Consider the following 21,794-nt stretch of genomic DNA (forward strand, 5'->3'; position numbering starts at 1 on the left):
TCTCAAATTTTATATTATTATTATTATTATTTATTATTATTGTATTATTTAGATTTAAACCTGTAGTAGCATATCTCTAACTTTTTATTTTGATTTATTCTCAAATTTACTCTAATAATAAGAGTTTTCAAATTTATAGAAAATAAATTAATAAATAAACAAACACATAAGCAAAACCATTGTTAATGATATCAATATTCATGTTCCAAGTGTTTTAAATATCCTAAAAAAGTGTGCAACTAATTTTATATTGTTGTAAATTAATCTAAAATAATATAATATAGATTTTTCATTTAATTATTTTATTTTTAATTTCATTCTAGAGATGTTAACAATTTCAAACGATGGATGTCTAATCCCATCTACCAAAACAAGAGTAGGAAAATGAAAAAGGGAGAAAAAATAAACGGGATTTGAACCCGACGTGAATCGAACACGCAACCTTCTGATCTGGAGTCAGACGCGCTACCATTGCGCCACGGATCCTCTGGATGGCTTTGAAACATACAAGATCCTATATATTAAATTATTAGAGCTTTGATCGTTTTCTTCCATTTCTTCGATTCCCGCCTCTTTTGATTTCATAGTCGAACCTCCATCCCTGGGTATGGATTCCAACAGGGTTTTGCTGGATTTTCAAATTCCTATCCAAGATGCAGTTTCTACACTTCAATTTGCGCCTCTTTCGAATAATCTCCTAGTTTCTTCATGGGACTCTGTTAGTATTCATTTTGATGCTGGACCTTTATTGTAAACTTGCTTTTTGTTTATTCTTATTGAACTTCTAGGGTTTTGTTTCTTTTGAGACAGATTCTTCGCTTGTATGATGTTGATAATTGTACACTGAGACTTGAACTTACATCTGAAGCTGCGTTACTGGATTGTTGCTTCCAGAACGAATCATTAGCTTTGAGCGCTGCTTCTGACGGCTGCATAAGAAGGTTTGGAACTTTTATTTCTAAATTTTTATTGTTAAATTACGCTGGCTTAGTATCACAATGCCTTTTTTGTGTAGATTATGATATTCGGATGACGTATTTTTTAAGCAATTTTGCAGATCAATCAATAAAAAAGAGGGGAAAAAATTCATAAGGTATTCTTGTGGGTTAAGGCTAAGAAGAAGAAAAGGCTACCTTGTAATCGTGTAATATAGTATTAGCTGTTTTGCTGGCCATTTGATTAGATGGGTCAAGGGAAATCTTTGAATTTAAATGTGAGTAAGATGTTTAGGATCGAGTTAAATTCTTTACTATTAGTATTTGCTGCGGAGTAATTGTACATTCAGCAGTTTCTTTTTCCTCTTTTTGTCTCATTCCATATTCCATGGTGGAATGTGTTGGTTTGGTTCGTTTTCTAACAGGATGCTTTGTCTATCTGGAATATTGTATATACATTTTATTTGTTTCATATTAGAAAATATGTTATATTTTGAGTCTATGTCAAAAAAACAGAAAAATTATTAGTATTTTAGGTGCTGTTACTTTATTTTAGTTTCTAAAAAAATTAATTTCAGTGCTATTCCATTGCCTGTCTGTTAATTTACCTTTCTGTTTGGCTAAAAAGACTTATGTTGTATGTTAGCAGCATTGTGTGATGGTTGGATTCTTTGAGCACAGATGCTAATGGCTTTCAGTAAAACTTTTCTAGGTACGAATTGCAATCAGGGATATTTGAGACTGTTGGAAAGCACGATGATAGTGTAACCCATATTAGATATTCTGATCAAACATGTAAGCTCTTACCACTTGATATAACTTAGTGGTTTGTAGACAACAGTTTCTTTTTGGTAAATTATTGAAAAATGTTTTAAATTATACTTTGCCTTTAGCGTGCACTTTAATGACTGGATTATATTTTCCTTTGGAACTTGTTGAACCTCATTGGGCAATATTAAGAGTTAGCAAACTCTACACTGGACTACAGATGCAGAGTTAAGTATCATTTTCCGATATTTCGTTTTCTTTATCATGAAATCACATAATAAAGTTTTTCTAATATGTTGGTTACTGCTAGGCCTACATTGAACCCTTGGTTTGTTTGTCATATTTTCTCTTTCTTTTGATGACCCCAGTGGTTTTCTTTTAAGTTGTTTCCTCTTTTTTCTGCTGTATTGGTGCCGGTAGATTTTGCCAGATTATTTTTGAACACAAGTTCTAGGGAAACAGATCTACAACATAAAAAAATCCCAAATAGTTTGTAATGTCCCAAGCCTAAGATTCAGAATCCGGATTCGGCAACTAACAGTCTTGGCATTCCCATGCAGCCCTTGCAACATGGCTTCGTCATTTTTGCTTGTCTTAAAAGCTTATTAAAGTGAAATTTATTCCCACAAATCAACAAAAATTCTTTTAGCATGCTTTGCCTTCACTCATATGCATCTTTGGAAAATTCTCAGAAGATCACCCAACATAGAATTGTTTTAAGCTAAGCACGCTTAACTTTGGAGTTTCTATACTTGAGTCATCGTAAAGGAAGATGCACCTTGTTTGTATATGTAGTAACTTTCAATTATTTTAAGTTTTTCTTAATCTTACTTTCACGTCTTCAAGATCCCTCTCGTTCAAATGTGATATTGGTTCATTCATGTTCCCCTTATAAACTCGGGTCGTTATATGTCCACCCACTTTCGTTTGGTTTGTCCCTGAACCACATCTTACTAGGATAGGTTTCGATCTAATATCATCTGTAACGTCTTGACCCCTGGATTCGAAATTCGAATTTGGCAACTAATGGCCTTGACATTACCTTACATTCCTTGCAACCTGACCACGTCATTCTTGTCTTAAAGGCTCATTCGAGCGAAAGTTGTCTTCACAAATCAACACGAGTCCTTTTAGATATGATATCAGTTCATTCATGAACCACTTTTAAACTCAGGGTGTTACACATTTTGAAGATGATTGTAGTGTCTACTCTCTTTCAAGTAACCAAGTTAATTGACTGTCATACGGCTTATTGTCTTCTTTTATTTGAAAAGATTGTTATGGGCTTATAGCCATGTCGTAACAGTCATATAGGATCTTTATTTACAAAGGCTTGTAAATGGTCATGTAGGATTTTATTTATTGGTTCTTGTTCCAGTCTTGTCAGATTGGAATTGGCCCATTTGAAATCTTCTTCGGGGCGTTCCTATCTAAGAAATTTGCTGGTTACTCCATTCAAGATACCTATTGCAGCTGGGATAGCCTTCATCTTTCCTAATTAGTTCTGTCATTATTATTTTTTTATATTAATATTTTTTGTTGTTTGCATTTGGTATTTATATCTTTGATCTGCTGTCTTTTTTTTTTCTTTTTCTTTTTATTATTTTCTTAGTGAAAAGTGTTGTTTCCGGTTTATTTTCTTAATGGTTGGGTATGTATAATCTGCGTTAGTTAGAAAAATCTTTTGATCTTTTGCAACTTTGTTATTGACCAACACGATCTACTTTATTTTTGTAGGCCAAATAGTAACAGCAGGGTTGGATGGGAAGATACAGTTGTGGGACACCCGTAACGAAAAATCTCTGTCATTTGTGAGAAATATGGGTTCAGATGTGATATCCATGTCTCTCTCTGGATTTAATTTAATCGTGGCTTCAGGAGCATGTGTATATTTATTGGACTTACGGAACCTAGAGAAATCAATTCAACTGAAAGATTCTTACATGAAAGTTCCAGTGGCCTGTGTTAGCTCAGTTCCTTATAGTGAAGGCAGGTTATGTTATTTGGCATGTTACAAATATATCACCGATCCTTTTTGTGTTAATGATATTTTGAAAACATGGATTATGGGGCCAGATCACTTCTTTCAGATAACTGTATTTGCAGTTTCTTTCTGATAAGTTTTGGCTGAGGATGCCCCTGTTTCTTTCCTTTATTTTTTCAAGTAATCTTTACCTTTTGTTAAAACTATATAACATTAGGACAATCCTTGTTTGAACTGTATTGACCTCCTTTAGTTACTATTGTTGCAGGAGTTGCGGTTGGATCAGTCGATGGACGTGTAGCTCTGGATATTGCTTGTCTGGACCAAACAGATGACATTAGGTTTTTATCATAGCACACAGAACTCAGATTCATTTGCTTTGCCTACTTTTGGATTTAATGCTAATTACTTAGATAATATATTAAACAAGCTCAAGTTAGTATATAGCATATATCTTATCATTCTGGAGTACTACAGCAATATTCTGGCATCTGGTTCAATTGCATGCATTTATGTATGTGAAGAAAAAACTTGGAATTTGTTTGAAAGTATTTTCTGGATATTGTGGACTCCTCTTTGATTTGTTATCTCTGTTTTTTTCCCCTGATCATTATTTGAATTTTTATATGTGCAACTGTTAGGACGGACCTGCCACTCAGAAAATCCCAACAGAAAATCCCAACAATTCTGTAGAAAAACAGAGACAGTACTCTGTAATGCTTTACATATATATATCGAAATAGAGGGAAAACAATCTTCACAAGATTACTCAAAACAGAGAGTAGATAACAGCAAGCAAAACTACAAACAATAAAGAAAAGAATAAAGGGAAGTTTTGCACGATGAAGAGTCAGTTGGTATCCTTAGTGCTTTTGATCACAAGATTAATGTAGAGATTGAAGGGGCAGACCTTACTGCTTTATTTGATGAAGCTGTCATCCCTCCTATCAAAAAGTCCCCTCGGAATTGCCTAAGGATCTGCTGTCTTTAGTCGATGGTTGTGGTATTATTCTGGTTTAAGGAGACAACCTAGTATTATTTTCTCTCACTCAGCCTCGTGAAGATAGTTTCTTGGAACATGAGGGGCCTAAAAGACATCTCTAAGGAAGCCGCCCTAAAAAGATTCATAAAAAATTGCAATCCGGACATTGTCATGATTCAAGAATCTAAAATAGAATATCTCAATGCTATTTTTATAAAATCACTATGGAACTCTAGAGATATTGGTTGGGATTTTGTGGAATCAATTCGCTCTTTTGGGGGAATCTTGACTATGTGGGATAGTAGTTCGATTTTGGTTATTGAGGTAATCAAAGGGCGTTTTTCCTTATCTTTTTTTGAAACGGAGACAAGCTTCTTTATTATTAACAAACTCAAAGTACAAGAGAGTTAAACAGCGAGAATAATAGAGAAACCTAGATATGGGGGAAAGAGAGAGAATTTCCTTATCAATAAAATGCCCCTCGTGATGCTAGCAGAAATTTTGGATCACTAATGTGTACAGGGGTATGGAGAAAGAAAGTTGATTTGGTCCGAATTGTCCTCCTTTTCAATTTGTTCGGCTAAGGCTTGGTGTATAGGTAGAGACTTTAATATCACTAGATGGGCTCATGAAAGATTTCCTCTCGATAGGAGATATAGAAGTATGTCTCTATTTAAAACGAGTCATGAAAAGTATGAAGTGAGGCTGGAATTAAAGACAAAGTTTTAGATAGTACTAACCTTCCTTTATAAAGAAACCGACCAGTCACCAATTTATAGTTAGTCTTCCCTTCCGGATCCTCTTTCAAAATGTTGATTATAGCTAGTCTTCGCTTCTAGATCCTCTTCCAATAAGAATCCTTGGTCTTCCACCTCACAAGTCTTGTTTATAGTTTCCAATGGGCATTCTGTCGTTGCCAATGATGGGTCCCTTTTCAGAATGACTTGAGAGTTTCAGCCATGAAAGTCATATTCATCGACTACCAATGAACGCCCATGAACCTAGTAGTTCTTAGCCACCGCATACCCAGCACCAATATCAACCTTACCCAATTCTATGGCTAGGAAGTCTTCTACCGTTCGGGTAGCTCAATTTCAATGCGTTTGCATATTCCTCTTCCTTCTAATGCTGAACCGTCCTCAATCGTTACTCCAAACTTAGCCTCCTTGAGTGGTAAATTTAATTCCTCGACAATTCCTTGATTGACGAAATTGTGTCACCCCACTATCAATTAGGATGATTACCTCTCTACCCCTTTAATTTCATTGTTCCTTTGGAGTAAATCTCAGGATGGTTCATAGTGCAATTTCAGTTTCTTCCATCACCTCCAGAGTTTTCAACTCCACTACATTAGGTTCGGTCTCCTTGATTTTAGCCTCAAAGAATTCTTCTTCATTCATACCGAGTAACATCAACTCACGATTCTCTTTGATCTTGCATCTATGCCCTTGGAAATATTCTTCATGACAGTGAAAGCATAACCCCATGTCCAATCTTGCCCTAAACTCGCTGTACGAGAATCGTCTCACCGGCGGCTCCCCTCTCGTGTAGTTGCCCTTGATTGGAATTGAAATTCGTCTTATAGCGTACTCCGTTCGTCTCCCCTCTTTCTTTTCTGAATTCGCTCCTTTGCCGTCTTGCATAACTTGGGTTTGGGCCTCAGAGGTACCCGGTCCTCGAATGCCCACTTCATTTAAGGCCAACTTGAGAGCCAAGTTTCTATCATTCACTAATTGGGCCTCTCTCATACAGTCCTCTAACGTGAAGGGTTGTCGGCTCTTTACCTCTGCCTGCAAGGTTGGTTCTAATTCAGTTACGAAGGCATCCATTAGGACACTTTTTGCCATTTGCGGCAAGGGCGCGGAGTAATTCAAGAACTTCGTCATATAATCAATATATGTCCCATCTTGTTGAATGCGTATGAGTCAAGCACTAGGTTGAATGCGTATGAGTCAAGCACATAGGTTTCCTTCCCCAGGAATCTTAAAATGCTAAAAAATTCTTGGTATATGTCCCATTTAGCAAGATGGGTCATATATAGACTATGGAAAGAAGTTTTTGAATTACTCCACGCCCTTGTCGGAGATGGTAGAAAGTGCCATGATAGATGCTTTCGTAACCCATTTAGAGTTAACGTTGCAGGCGGAGGTGAAGAGCTGTCAACCCTTAACATTAGAGAGAGGCCCAATTAGTGAATGATAGAAACTTGGCTCTTAAAGTTAGCCTTAAACGAAGTGGGTGTTCGTGGGTCGAGTACCTCTGAGGCCCAAACCCAAGTTATGAAAGATGGGAAAGTAGTGAATTTAGAAAAGAAAGAGGGAAGACGAACTAAGTACTCTATGAGACAGATTTCAATTTTGATCAAGGGCAACTACACGATAGGGGAGCCGTCGTTGAGACGATTGTCGGACAGTGAGTTTAGGGCAAGATTGGACAAGGGGTTATGCTTTTGCTATAGCGAAAAATATTCCTAGTGGCATAGATGCAATATCAAAGAGAATCATGAGTTGATGTTACTCATTATGAATGACAAAGATGAGGCGGAAAACAAGGAGGAGACCAAACTTGAGGTGGTGGAGTTGAAAACTCCAGAGGTGATGGGAGAAACTGAAATTGCATTTCGAACCATCCTGAGATTTACGTCCAAAGGAATGATCAATTAAAGGGGACAGTGAGGGGCAGAGAGGTAATCATCCTAATTGGCAGTGGGGCGATTCAGTTTCATCCATCAGGGAATTGTCAAGAAATTAAATTTACCACTTGAGAAGGAGGCTAAGTTTGGAGTAACAATCAGGGACGATTCAACATTAGAAGGAAGAGGAATATGCAAATTCATTGAAATCAAGCTACTCAAATTGATTCTTGTAGCAGACTTCCTAGCTATAGAATTGGGTAAGATTGATGTAGTGTTGGGTATGCAATGGCTGAGTACTACTGGATTCATGGGCGTTCATTGGCCGACGATGACTATGACTTTCATGTCCGGAAACTCTCTAAGTCATTCTAAAAGGGAACCCATCATTAGCAAAGACAGAATGCTTATTGAAGACTATAACCAAGACTTGGGAGGTGGAAAACCAAGGATTCTTACTGGAATTTCAGAAGAACATGGAGATTGAAGAAGGAAACCAAGATGAAAGTGATGGTGAAGAGAAAGGGGAGGAGTCTGAATTACCCATGATTCAGGAATTGCTAAAGAGATATAGAGAGGTTTTGAGGTACCAAAGAAGTTACCTCCTCAAAGATAGTAGACCATAGGATACTGACATTGGATGGACAGAAACCCATCAATGTCAGGCCATATAAGTATGGGCACATCTAGAAGGAAGAGATTGAAAGACTAGTAACTGAAATGTTGCAAGCAAGATCATCAGACATAGTCAAATCCCTTATTCAATCCCTGTATTACTGGTTAAGAAAAGAGATGGGGGGTGGCATTTCTGTGTAGTTTATTGCAAATTAAATCAAGTACCTTAGCCGATGAGCTACATGGTGTGGCAATTTTTTCTAAGTTGGATTTAAGCTTTGGGTATCACCAAATTAGAAAGAGGGAGGAGGATATTGAGACGACAGCTTTTCGCACCTACGAAGGACACTACGACTTCATGGTTATGCCCTTCAGATTAACTAATGTGCGGGCCACCTTTTAGTCACCAATGAACCATGTTTTCAGACCTTTCCTAAGGCATTTTGTACTGGTTTTGTTTACAATATCCTAGTCTATAGCACAGACATTACTGGACATGAAAGACACTTGGGAGTGGTATTTAATATTTTGAAGGACAATAAATTGTTTGCCAATGAGAAGAAATGTGTCACTGGGCACTCCCGAATTCAGTACTTAGGCCGTTGGATATCTAGTAAAGGAGTAGAGATTGATGGTGAAAAAGGGAAAGCGATGGTCAATTGGCCACAGCCAAAAGACGTGTTGAATTGAGGGGATTTTTGGGCCTCATAGGCTATTATAGAAGGTTTGTAAAAGGTTATGGGATATTGCCGCACCCCTTACCAAGCTGTTACAGAAGAACGGATTTAAATGGGATGAAAGAGCCACTGAAGCATTTGAGCAGTTAAAGCAAGTAATGATATCTGTCCCCATTTTGGCTCGCCCAGACTTCTCATTGTCGTTCACAATTGAAACAAATGCTTCAGGGTTTTGGCTACGATCAGTGTTATCTCAAAATTCTCGACCCATTGCAATTTTGTATAGCAATTTTGGAGTTTGTAGAGCGATTTTGGAGAGAGCTACAACCCTCTTGAATTGGCTGAGTTGAGTGGTTGTACATTGATATTGGCACTTTATCTCTTCATTACATAAATATAAGAATCCAGTATCTATCACATTTCAACTAGGATCCTGTCATCTTGTGTATATTTTTGGATGCCAATTTTGTTATCTAGTTCGTGCCTGTTTCATTTTAAGCTTAACCTTAACAGAATCCAAGTTCTTTATTTGGCTGCAGAAGAGTTGTACTTGGTGATCTCTCTTACACTACAAACAATTAAATTTATTTGCATGATGCTATATGTGCCTTACTATTGGAAACAAAATTTTCTACCTGATAAAATAAAATGCTTAAGAGTTCTCAAGAACTATAGCTTACCTTTACTTTTAAGTTTTCATGATGAACTTGGCATTTGTTTTGTTTTCTTCTTTGGACTCTTTTCTGTATTATTTTTCAATTGGCAAAGAAAGATATTCTGAATTTTCCTCAATCATTATTTGTCTTGTGCAATAATTTTCAGGGTGCATTATTCTTATGCACGACATTATTCCTTTTATTCTTTGAAGCAGATATACTTTTAGGTGTCACCCAAAGTCAAAAGCAGCAAAAAACCATTTGGAGTCGGTGAATGATATTGTGTTTAATCCAATGTATGCACTATAATTTCTTTACTGTTCAGCGGGGCAAAATCTTTTTTCACATTATTCTAATTTTATATTTTCATTTAGACATCATGGTGCCTTTGCTACGGGTGATAATGCAGGCTTTGTCAGCATATGGGATTTCCGAAGAAAGACAAGAATACTTGAGGTATCATCTGCTTGATTTAGTACATTATCTCATTGTTAAAGGTGTTTTTAATTCTGATATTGCATGCTCTTCTTCAATATGGCATATAGATTGATGACCCTGAAACGCACAGTTGAGAATAAGTATTTTAATTTTAGTTTTTGATGTACTAGAAACTTCATCTTAAAAACGTAGTTATAAGTTTCTGCTATCCTATTGAAAATTCATCTTTAAAATGGTCCGTCTCAAGTTCCCGATGTTAGCAATCAACAAGGAGGATTCCTCAATAAATGCCCTTAGGCCTTAGGTATGGTGAGAGCCGTCAGGCTGCAGTCATCAATTATTCCAAGTCCAACCAAGGATCACATATGCAACATGCAAATTCTTCCTCTTCAACAACCTGTATTAGTAGCAAAATTTCGTGTTTGTATCTTTTGGTTGAATGCATTAAAAGTTTCTGTCATTTCAGTATATAGAGCAGTGTGATTGAAATAGAATTCAAACAACTAGAATAGTATTAAATATAAAAGAAATATAAAGTCACCCAAGTAACCTGATGACTTGAGGTACTTGGATGGACTCTCCCTTCTTAAGTCCACTCAAGCCTGAACCAGCTGAATCAATGTTTACTTTCATTCTTTCTTATCCACTCTATTCATTGCAAATTACCATAAAACTTTCCCTAGCTAATGTAATATGCCTTTGAACTCTAATTATCTTCCTAATTCTATTCTTACGACAGATTGTTTGTGAATGGCAGCTAATATAAATATGAAAACAAGACTGGACACATTGTAGTAGAAGCACCAGTGTGCGAAGTATAGTAAACCTTAGACATTTTTAACTCTGAGTGGAATTCTACAAATCCTTGGAGAAGGGAATGGATGTGGCGATTTCATGTATTCTGCTCAGCAAGTTTTTTCTCCACCTCTTTGATTGATTATCCCTCTTGTCCCTCGTGATTAAAAACCTTTGCCAAAAATTAAATAAATAAAAGTTGGAAAGGTCATAAGAGATTTTTTTGGGAATAAACTGAGGAAGGAAGTAGGTAGCATTAGTAAATTAGAGGGTTGTTGAAACCTAGGAGAGTGGTCTGAGGATCGATATTTTTGATACCAAGAAATCTGCCCTTCTCAGGATATGGTTTGTTGAAGAAATTGGCACTCAATGAAGAGACACTCACTTGGAAGAAAGAAAGTTTTATTAAGACAATTTACAAATGATGGACACCTTTAGAGAGAACACTCACTCACTTTCAATCAAAGTTTCTTACTAACTCTCTTTCTTTCTTTCTCACTTTGCTTACTTGCTTTGATTTTGCTTGATCCACAAATGAGGATCACACCTCTATTTATAGGCATGAATTCCTTGGAGCCCAAGCCAAAAAAGTTCTCTAGAGTTCAACCTATTTATTTACATAATTCTATATATTTCTCTCTTATCCTTATCTAAAAGAATTCTCTAGAATTCTTTATCCTAAAAAATCTAAGATATTTCTAGGTTTCTTCTTTAGTTTACATAATTCTAGAATTTTAATCTACTCATTTAATATCTCTAGAAGATTCTAGTTAGTGTTGCTATATATTTTTAACACTTCCCTTCAACACTAACTATTCTTGGTCTTTCAATCATCCCGAGTTGTTGCAGAAACTTCGTATGCTTGGTTGCAGGTAGACCTTTCGTGAAAATATCTGCAATTTGATCTTCAGTCTTTATTGGCTTCATCTCAATTTCCTCTTGAAGTACCTTTTCTCTAATAAAGTGATAATGTACCTCCACAGTCCTTCCATGGAAGATTGGATTCTCAGCTAAGCAAACTGCAGATAGGTTGTCACAGTATAAAATTGCTGCATGATTAATCTATTGGCGCAAATCCTTCATTACTTGCTTTATCCACATATTCCCTTGTGCTGCCATGGCTGCTGCTCTATACTCTGTCTCTGTGGTAGATAAGACAAGTGTTGGTTGTCTCTTGCTACACCAAGATACTGCTCCACAACCTAGTTTAAACAAGTACTCAGTAGTTGATCGTCGTGTATCATGATCTCCTGCTTAATCAGCATCACAAAAGCCTTCTAACTTGCAATCTTGCCCTTTCTTATATAAAAGGCCATATTCAGTTCCTTTGAGATATCTTAAAATTCTCCGAACTGCTTCAAGATGAGGCTTCTTCGGTTTTTGCATGTAACCACTTACAACTCTGACAGAGTATGAGATATCGGGTCTTGTTAAGGTAAGGTAGATCAAACTACCTACCAACTGACGGTACATTGTTGGATCTGCAAGATCTTTGCCTTCATGCATGCATAACTTTTTTTTTAACCTTCATTGGTGTAGATATTGGCTTGTAGTCACTCATACCATACTTCTGTAGAAGATCGTTCACATATTTTTGTTGTCCAAGAAACAATCCTTTTTCTGAGTACTCCATCTCTAGTCCAAGAAAGTGCTTTAGTTCTCCAAGTTCCTTCATTTCAAAGCGGACTAGTAGGTTCTCCTTTATTTGTCGAACTTCTTCTATGTGGTCTCTTGTTATGATTAGATCATCCACATATACTAATTTAATTGCGACCTTTGAGTCTTGAGTTTTGACGAACAAACTGGAATCTGCTGAAGCTACTGTAAAGCCACTTCCAACAAGAAATTCTGCAATATTTCCGTACCAGGCTCTTGGTGCTTGCTTCAAGCCATATAAAGCCTTTCTTAGCTTGCAGACATAGTCATGATGAATTTTATCCTCAAATCCTTTTGGTTACTCCATATATATATCTCGATCCAACTTTCTATTTAAGAAAGCATTCTTAACATCCATTTGTCATAGCTTCCAGTCCTTACTAGCAGCCAGTGCCAATAAGACTCGATATCAGAGAAGACATGGTATGTGTTGATTGCCAGTATGGAAAAGCACATCAATTGCCATTCAAGGAGTCCAAATTCAAAGCAAAACAACCATTGGAGTTGGTACATTCAGATGTATTTGGTCTTGTCGAGCAATCTTCAATCGGTGGAATGTGCTACATGGTGACCTTTATTGATGACTTCTCCAGGTATGTTTGGGTATTCTTTATGAAAGAAAAATCCGAAACAATTACAAAATTTAAAGAATTCAAAGAACAAGTTGAAAATGAGTTAGGAAAGAGAATTCAATGTTTACGTTTAGATAACGGGGGAGAATATATCTCTAATGAATTCTCCCAATACTTGCAAAAGTATAAGATATATCATCAGTTAACGTGTCCAAACACTCCACAACAAAATCAAGTGGCAGAAAGAAAAAATAGACATCTTGCAGAAGTATGTCGTAGCATGTTACATGCAAGTAATGTTCCAGGAAGATTTTGGGTTGAGCGTATGAGAACAACGGCCCATGTGGTTAACAGACTTCCTCAACAAAGGCTTGAATTCAAATCACCTTATGAAAAGTTGTTGAATATCAAGCAAACAGTTGGACACTTCCGAGTCTTTGGTTGTGTATGCTATGTATTCGTACCAGATCATTTGAGAAGCAAGTTTGACAAGAAAGCAATCAAATGCATCTTTGTTGGATATGACAACCAAAGAAAAGGGTGGAGGTGCGTTGATCCTATTAGTGGACAATGCTACACATCAAGAAATGTTATATTTGATGAAGCATCATCGTGGTGGGCACCCGAATCAGAAAAGTCAACCAAGGATAAGAAGTCTTTCAAAGAAGGATCAAAAGAAGAGATAAGTCAGGTACAACAGGCTCCAACAGAAGATGAAGATGAAAAAGAACAGGTAAGAACACAAAATCCTTGGCAAGGTGGAATACATAATCAAGAACCACAATTACAGAGGTCAACCAGAATAAGAAAACCAAATTCCAGGCATGTAGATGCAGCATTAGCAACATTTGAAGAGCCAGCAACATATGAAGAAACGTCACAAAGCATCCAATGGAGAAAAGCCATGGAAGAAGAAGTTGACACATTAAAAAAAAATCATACGTGGGACTTGGTACCAAAACCTAAGGATGTTAAACCCATATCATGTAAATGGGTTTACAAAGTTAAAACACGAGCAGATGGAACAATGGAGAGATACAAAGCTCGGTTAGTCGCTCGAGGGTTTTCTCAATAGTATGGTCTGGATTATGATGAGATGTTCAGCCTAGTAGCAAAGCTCACCACTGTTCAAGTCTTATTGGCACTGGCTGCTAATAAGAACTGGAAGCTATGGCAAATGGATGTTAAGAATGCCTTCTTAAATGGAGAGTTGGATCGAGATATATATATGGAGCAACCAAAAGGATTTGAGGATAAAATTCATCATGACTGTGTGCAAGCTAAGAAAGGCTTTATATGGCTTGAAGCAAGCGCCAAGATCCTAGTACAGAAAGATTGCAGAATTTTTTGTTGAAAGTGCCTTTACAGTAGCTTCAGCAGACTCCAGTTTATTTATCAAAGCTCAAGACTCAAAGGTCGCAATTATATTAGTATATGTGGATGATCTAATCATAACAGGAGACCATATAAAAGAAGTTCGACAAATAAAGCAGAACCTACTAGTCCGCTTTGAAATGAAAGCACTTTCTTGGACTAGAGATGGAGTACTCAGAAGAAGGATTGTTTCTTGGGCAACAAAAATATGTGAATGATCTTCTACAGAAGTATGGTATGAGTAACTGCAAGCCAATATCTACACAAATGGAGGTTAACAAAAGTTCTGCATGCATAAAGGCAAAGATCTTGCAGATCCAACAATGTACCGTCAGTTGGTAGGCAGTTTGATCTACCTTACCTTAACAAGACCTGATATCTCATACTCTGTCGGAGTTGTAAGTCGTTACATGTTGAAACCAAAGAAGCCTCATCTTGAAGCAGTTCGGAGAATTTTAAGATATCTCAGAGGAACAACTGAATATGGCCTTTTATATAAGAAAGGACAGGATTGCAAATTAGAAGGCTTCTGTGATGCTGATTATGCAAGAGATCATGACACACGACGATCAACTACTGGGTACTTGTCTAAACTTGGTTGTGGAGCAGTTTCTTGGTGTAGCAAGAGACAACCAACAGTTTCCTTATCTACCACAGAGACAGAGTATAGAGCAGCAACACAAGAGAATATGTGGGTAAAGCAACTAATGAGGGATTTGCGTCAAGAGATTAATCATGCAGCAATTTTATAAAGTGATAACCTATCTGCAATTTGCTTAGTTGAGAATCCAGTCTTCCATGTGTGGAGGTACATTATCACTTCATTAGAGAAAAGGTACTTCAAGAGGAAATGAGATGAAGCCAATAAAGACTGAAGATCAAATTGTAGATATTTTCACAAAAGGTCTACCTGCAACCAAACATACGAAGTTTCTGCAACAACTTGGGATGATTGTGTGAGAAGACTCACCCTTTTCTTACACTATTTGTACTAAATCAATGGCAAAAACAGAGGCAGCACTCTGTATTTATATATTTATATTGCCAAAACAGTAGATACAAGCTATAGAATAGAAATAACTAGGAAAAAACACAAGGAAAACAACAAAGAACAAACCAACCTATTTCTCTAGGCTAAGATAGACTCCCCCAGCCGCCAATCCCTTCTCTTTACCAAAACATTCTCCATATATTTTCTCATACCTAGAATACTACCCTCCCCTTGCTATTTATAAGACAATTGTCCGAATAGGACAAACAATATTATCCTGTAGGGCCCACTTGCTGTTCCACTAACCCACTGCTCCATTTCCATTCTCTCTTTCCTCCATGCTGTCTTGTGTAATTCCTTTCTTGCCCTTCCTCTTATACACATTAATAATGGGAGGTCTTACAGATTGAAAGACCAAGGATGGTTAGTGTTGAGGGGGAGTGTCAAAATATATAGCAACACTAACTAGAATCTTCTAGAGATATTAAATGAGTAGATTAAAATTCTAGAATTATGTAAATTAAAGAAGAAACCTAGAAATATCTTAGATTTTTTAGGATAAAGAATTCTTTTAGATAAGGATAAGAGAGAAATATCTAGAATTATGTAAATGAATAGGTTGAACTCTAAAGAACTTTTTTGGCTTGGGCTCCAAGGAATTCATGCCTATAAATAGAGGTGTGACCCTCATTTGTGGATCAAGCAAAATCAAAGCAAGTAAGCAAAGTGAGAAAGAAAGAAAGAGAGTTAATAAGAAACTTTGATTGAAAGTGAGTGAATGTTTTCTCTAAAGGTGTCCATCATTTGTAGATTGTCTTAATAAAACTTTCTTTCTTCCAAGTGAGTGTCTCTTTATTGAGTGCCAATTTCTTCAACAATGGTTGTGGTTCCCCTTAGAACTTCAATCCTTATGACATCAGGTAACTGTGAGCAAGCATGAGACTGACCCCGATGGTTGGGATTTTAGCTTAGCTTGTCATCACCTTCAGAGAGGCCCTTGAGAGGCAATCTATGTCTTCCTTTTTTTTCTCTAAAGCTATCTATCCTTTATCAACTTCTTCATAAATGATAGTTGTACACTTCGATTCTAGGAGGTTACTTGGCTTCAAATAAGTGCTCTTTCTTTGAACTTTCTGCTTCATTACTCCTATGGACCTTGTGTTAAAAAAAAAAACTCCCCGATGACCTCAGTTATTAGCTCTTGGGCAGGGGGTCTTCTTTTTTCTTTTGTAGTGATCTTTCATGATCAAGACATTGAGATAGACTTCATTTTTTTTTTTTTTTTTTTTTGATTCTTCATTCCAACCGTACAGATTTTCTGGTCTTCTCACCTTTGTAAATTTGTCTTACAAGTTTTTGTACCTTTATTTGACTGGCTTCTTCCCTCTCGCTGACATGTTATTTTTTTCTCTTCTTTGTGGAGGCTTAGAATTCCAAAGAAGAATAGGATCTTTCTTGGACTAAACTGGTTCACTGTTTTGCTTCCATATTTCTGGTTGTCATTGGCAGACCTTTTTAAGATGGGTAATCTTTTAGAAAATCTTCTTAGAAAGCATACAACCGGTTGGAAACTAGGTGCTAGTGGAGTATTTACAGCCTCAAGGGTATTTGTATAATTTATCGTACCCTAGTTTTATTTTTTATTTTTTGTTCTAGCTTATTAGAGCCTATATTTTTTTCGCTCTAGTACTCTTTTGATTATTAGAAAATAATAAGAGCGACTTCTATCATGGTTTCTTCTCCCTGTACTAGAATTTTCCACGTATACTTTTTCACCTTTTCTTCTTTTCAATAAAAAATATGTTGGAAGGACCATATTAGTTCCATCAAATTTAACCAAAATCTGAGGTGCAATGCTCGACTGTTGTTGATTGAATGCATATACATTTTGTAGTGTGATTTTCATGTGTCAATTGGCCTGAAAATTGCTAGTTGCTATTGGCCTAACCTTTGGTAGTTGCTATGGCGAACTTAGTTGCTGAGCTGACCCTCGTTCATTTTGTTTTAGTTACCTAGATTTCCAAATAGTGTGGCTTCTTTATCTTACAACTGCGGAGGGGAACTTTTGGCTGTTGCTTCAAGTTGTACGTACCAAGAAGCTAATGAAAGGTTCGCTTAGAAATTCATAATCTTTCTTCTCGTATTCATTGTTTCTTTGAAATCTTTATTGCTTGTTATGTTTGCACTAAAGCATTTTTCTGCTTGCATTTAAGAGCAATCTACACTTTTGTTGCTTGAAATTTGGTCTTAGCTTTCCAAAACTAACAATTTTTGGCGTTCAAAGTTTGTATTTAGTTTCTATATTGTTAGGTTTCGTTGATGCCATGTTTGGTAATGATATTCAATTTTTATTTCTAATTAGTCCATAAAGTTTCTCCTTTCCAATAGAATGTTTAAATTTTTGGAATGTTTAAATTCTTAACCAAAATTTTAAAAAAGATAATCAAATTTTTAAATTTATTACTTAGATTTTGAAATTTTTTAAAAATATAGATATCAAAACAGAGAAATAAAGGAAGATATGAGTGGTAGTCTCTAAATTTAAGTTTCAAAAACATAAAATAAAAGAATGGTTATCAAAGAGAGCTTGGTACCTATGCATATGCCAAGAAATTTCAAGTATTCTTGTAATATGCATAATTCTTCTATTTATTGCTTGCCACATCAGCATCTTTTAAAAACGATATGAGGTCCACCAACATTAAAAATATTTTATATGCCAAAGTATAGTGAGATCGAAGGAAATATCACTCCCACAATATTAGAAAGTTCCCCCATTTATATCCATTCCAAGTGTTCTCTTTTCCTTGTCCTTCTCTTAGAAACCTATGTTAACTTTAGATTCTTTTTATACTCTCGCAAACCATACATTTCCTTTTTGGTTTCTTACCTGCTTTGTCCTTTTTATTTACTTGTCGGTGTTAATTTTATGTTCCCATCTCACATTTTATACAACAGAGAAGAGCCTCCTCAAGTGTTCTTACATAATGTAATGGGGAAGTAAAATCTCAAATCTTTTTCTGCTTCTTCCACTGGATAACATAACCTACCCTATCCTGCCTTGCTTCCCACAAAAAGGTAATAAATTATTCATATGTTTCCAGCTTTTAAAAGGGTATGTTTAGTTTTTATTTTGGTCTATAAACATTTCCTATTTATTTTGTTTACATTTGTAGAATTTTTAAATGTTCAATTTTAGGCTGTTGACGTTTGTGTTATTTTTACACAAAACTTATCACCGTTGAGTTCCAAAGTTCTTTACAAACTAGGGATCAAAATTGATGATGGATTTTAATAAAAAACATGACGATTTGTCAAATTCTTACAAGGTGGGAAAGGAAGCCGAATAGCGATGGCGTTGTATTGCTGTCCTCCAATTAATAGAATTGATAGACACATAGTCAAGCTTCATTGACGTTGCATTTTATCTATGTGATGTTTTTTTTTTCTTTTAAGATGTGGAGTTTAGAATTGGAGAATTGCTAAACTAGGTGTGTTATGCTTAATTTATAATATTTAAGTCTAGAGCTTCATTGGCGTTGTATTATATCTCTTTGATGAGTGTGTGCATGCTTTTTTTCCCTTTTAAGATGTGGAGTTGGGAATTGGTGAGTATTGCTAAACTAGCTGAGTTATGTTGGAATATTCAACTACATGCCTTCTCTCGGTATGGAAGTTATTTCCACTTTGTGATCATTTTAACATGTTTTCCTATATTTTTCTTTTAGAAAATGTTTTAGGAAATATTTGATTGATGAGTAAAAAGATGAAAAGTCTGGCTTTTGAATGTAGAATTTGAATTTTTCTTCGAATCTACCTGCTATAAGTAAAAGAAAAAATGTAAGTTTGGGTTTTCTAATATTTATGTTGCATCGAAACTTTATTAGAAATGTTAATTGGTGGGTATACATGGCTCAACTGGCATGGGATATAAACAAATATCGTAAAGAAACATGACCCAAAGCCTAGAAATGGGACATATTATGTCACTTTAAAAATAAGAGACTTCATATGAGATCAAATATGAGGAGTTTTTTATTTATGTCTAAGTCATCTACCTAGTATGATATGGTAGCATTGACTTTAGCCAAAATTTATTGGGGAAGTTCGTAAAATCAGTAAAATCCAACTTTTTTAGACAAAAGGACCTTCATAAGATCATTATATCTAAATAAGATAATTAATGGGATAAAACTAGTAAAAATTGAACAATTTTATTAAATACAAATGTGGAATTATCATCCTAAAACATACATTTCTGGACATGTATCACCTAAAATATGACTAAAGACAATGCTCTTCTTGTTATTATCACCACAAAACTCTCTAAACATAATGAAATGTCTTTGTTGAAGGGTGTTAGACATGCATAGACAAGCGATTGGCTGGCTGATTGTCGATATTAGAAAATCAGCCTCTCATTTTGTATGCACCTAATCACTCTTGAAGAAGAAGCCAAAAATTTAGTAGAGAACCAAAACTGATCAAATCCAAACATGAAAGAATTAAATGACTCGATGCTGGAGTCGAATACCCAAACGTTGACAACACACTGGTAAGTTTGATTCGGTATGTTAAAAAGGGGGCATGATGGTAATCATCAACGAAAAAAATGAGTTGATCCCTACTGGAACAATTACAAGTCGGTGAGTGCTCATGGATTATAAAAAATTAAAAAAAAAATTTAAAAAAAAAAAAAAAAAAAACTCAACAAAGCAACTAAGAAGGATCACTTTCTGCTACCATTCATTGACAGATGCGAGAGAGAGAGAGAGGAGTAACATTTTGTCTTTCTTTTCTTTCTTTTTTCTTCTCTTTTACCTATAGTTTTAACCTCTCGTTCACTTTTAATTTGATTCATAGGTTTAATAGGAATCTTACTAAGATGAACTTAATATTTTAACTTTATTCAATTTTTAATACTCTCAAATTATAATGTTTAAATTTAAATCTATTTAATATTTTATTTTGTAACGTATTTATATATGTTATATTAATTTCCTTATTTGATTTCAAAACTTTAAATTCTTTAAATCTTAATTCCTTGTTTAACTCGTCAGGAGCTAGTAGTAGATTCTAATGGATCGATAGTTATAATTAATCAACATTCATAAACTATGGGGCATTCTGCTAAAGATTCATAATTGCACTTATATGAATTATAGAATATTTATATGTCCATTGATTTAGCCATTTCATGTAAGTCAATCCTTCATAGGTTGTTCGAATTACAACTTTGTCAAATTACTATTTTACTTCTATAATTACAAAAACCATCGATCCTCTAGTGAACAATTTGTTTAAGCTCTTTCTGTAGCGGCTTTTCTTCTTCCTGTAGAAAAAGTTGAGCTACTGGCAGCATAAGAACAAGAGGTCCTTCTTTCTTCTTCTAATGAACAAGAGGTCCTTCTTTCTTCTTCTAATTGTTCAAGTCTTGGAGTCAACATCAGGAAAAACCTATCTACTTAACTCTCTCTAAAGCAGGAAGAAGTAATTACATCTTATGAAGTTATGTTTCCAGCTTTCCATTCGATATCGTCCCCAATATGGTAGGCACACTAAGTCAGTAATTAAGATTACTCTCACCCGTACAAATTAAAGAACAAGTTCATAATTCACTTAGGATTCAAATTGAGTTCCATGGTCATCATTTGAATATTAATCTCTTCAATTACAGTATTTCAATGAAAGATTATATATTTCACGGTCCGATTTAAATATCTAAAATCTAAATAGAAATTTAAAATCGGTCAATCGGATTGATCGGGATTAGTCGTATTTAATATTGGAGATTAAAATAAGGGTGATTTATATATATATATAACAAAATGTGATAACCATCATTGAGTGTTAGCTAAGTTTTCGGTCATCATTTAATTGGAGTAAGTTTCTTGTGATCTATGAGTATTGTTTATCTGATCTCGATGTTTGGTGGTATGAACTTAAAAATAATTTACCCATGATGTTTCAAGGCTAGATTAAGAGTTTAGTGGAGATTATAGCTGCTTTCTACTGTATTTAAGGATGTTCGAGAATCATCTTGATAAATGTTAAGGCCTTGTAGTCGTATCGGTTGCAGTAACTTGAGTTATTGGCTTTTAATTTTCACATTGGGCTAGGTTTAAACTTTATTTAGTGGAAATTGGGTGTTCGGGATAAAAGGCTTCTTGGGTAAATATTTAAAAACTTTCAAAGTGACATTACCTATTGCATTTGAGTTTTAATCATGGATAGACATAGATAGGTTGCTATTTGTGTCTACCTGATATAGACATAGATAAAATTGTACCTATATCTATCTCAAATATCCATCTATTTCTATCTCAGATATATTTATTTATACTTATTACTTTTGTCTTACTTATCTTATCTATTAGGTTGATCCTATTAGGTTAATCTCAGATAATAGTCTATCTATGTCTACGGATGCTTAATTTAGATATCTATTCTTATGTAGTTGAGTTTTATCATAGAGAAACATTGTCAGCAACATATAGTGGGTGTATTCGACCTGTTGGAGTTCATTTGGATTGGAGAGTTGAAGATGATGTCATAAAAACATTATCTCCTAATGTTAAACGTCAAGCTGGAAGATTTAGAAAGCAAAGAATTTCATCTGTAAGTGAATTTAAAAGTTCATCAAGATGTTCTAATTGTAACTGTAAATGTCACAATAGTAGGACTTGCAAAGTTGAACCAAATAATCAAAAGATGCAATA

The 21,794-nt window shown here is 35.3% G+C and overlaps 1 protein-coding gene and 1 non-coding gene across 7 annotated transcripts; one reads left to right on the forward strand and one right to left on the reverse strand.

Moving 5' to 3' along the window:
* Nucleotides 1–414: 414 nt before the first annotated feature.
* TRNAW-CCA (transfer RNA tryptophan (anticodon CCA)) lies at nucleotides 415–486 on the reverse strand. Its single transcript has one exon. It is a non-coding gene; the product is annotated as a tRNA-Trp (tRNA).
* An 83-nt stretch (nucleotides 487–569) lies between these two features.
* LOC103503359 (mitotic checkpoint protein BUB3.3) lies at nucleotides 570–21,794 on the forward strand. 6 transcript variants are annotated; one of them, XR_007823612.1, is made up of 10 exons: nucleotides 570–718; nucleotides 811–941; nucleotides 1,648–1,730; nucleotides 3,441–3,692; nucleotides 3,956–4,028; nucleotides 9,465–9,545; nucleotides 9,624–9,705; nucleotides 17,084–17,184; nucleotides 18,034–18,153; nucleotides 21,549–21,794. XR_007823612.1 is itself a non-coding variant. In XM_051090027.1 (9 exons), exons 1-9 carry the CDS (start codon nucleotides 608–610, stop codon nucleotides 18,077–18,079), a joined length of 960 nt encoding a protein of 319 aa, XP_050945984.1. In that variant the 5' UTR covers nucleotides 570–607; the 3' UTR covers nucleotides 18,080–18,622. The 6 variants fall into 6 exon arrangements, 1 of the variants encoding a protein (XP_050945984.1); XR_007823611.1 differs by having other exon boundaries at nucleotides 21,533–21,551; XR_007823610.1 differs by lacking the exon at nucleotides 21,549–21,794 and adding an exon at nucleotides 18,275–18,622.

Source organism: Cucumis melo, chromosome 9 (genome assembly GCF_025177605.1).
Source record: "Cucumis melo cultivar AY chromosome 9, USDA_Cmelo_AY_1.0, whole genome shotgun sequence".
Classification (NCBI taxonomy): Eukaryota; Viridiplantae; Streptophyta; class Magnoliopsida; order Cucurbitales; family Cucurbitaceae; genus Cucumis; species Cucumis melo.

Bases quoted from the DNA above. Each gene is read 5' to 3' on its own strand.
- LOC103503359 (XM_051090027.1), top strand. From the start codon at position 608: ATGGATTCCAACAGGGTTTTGCTGGATTTTCAAATTCCTATCCAAGAT. The intron at 4,029-9,464 runs GTTTTTATCATA...TCTTTGAAGCAG, and splicing joins GACCAAACAGATGACATTAG to ATATACTTTTAGGTGTCACC. The intron at 9,546-9,623 runs GTATGCACTATA...ATTTTCATTTAG, and splicing joins GATATTGTGTTTAATCCAAT to ACATCATGGTGCCTTTGCTA.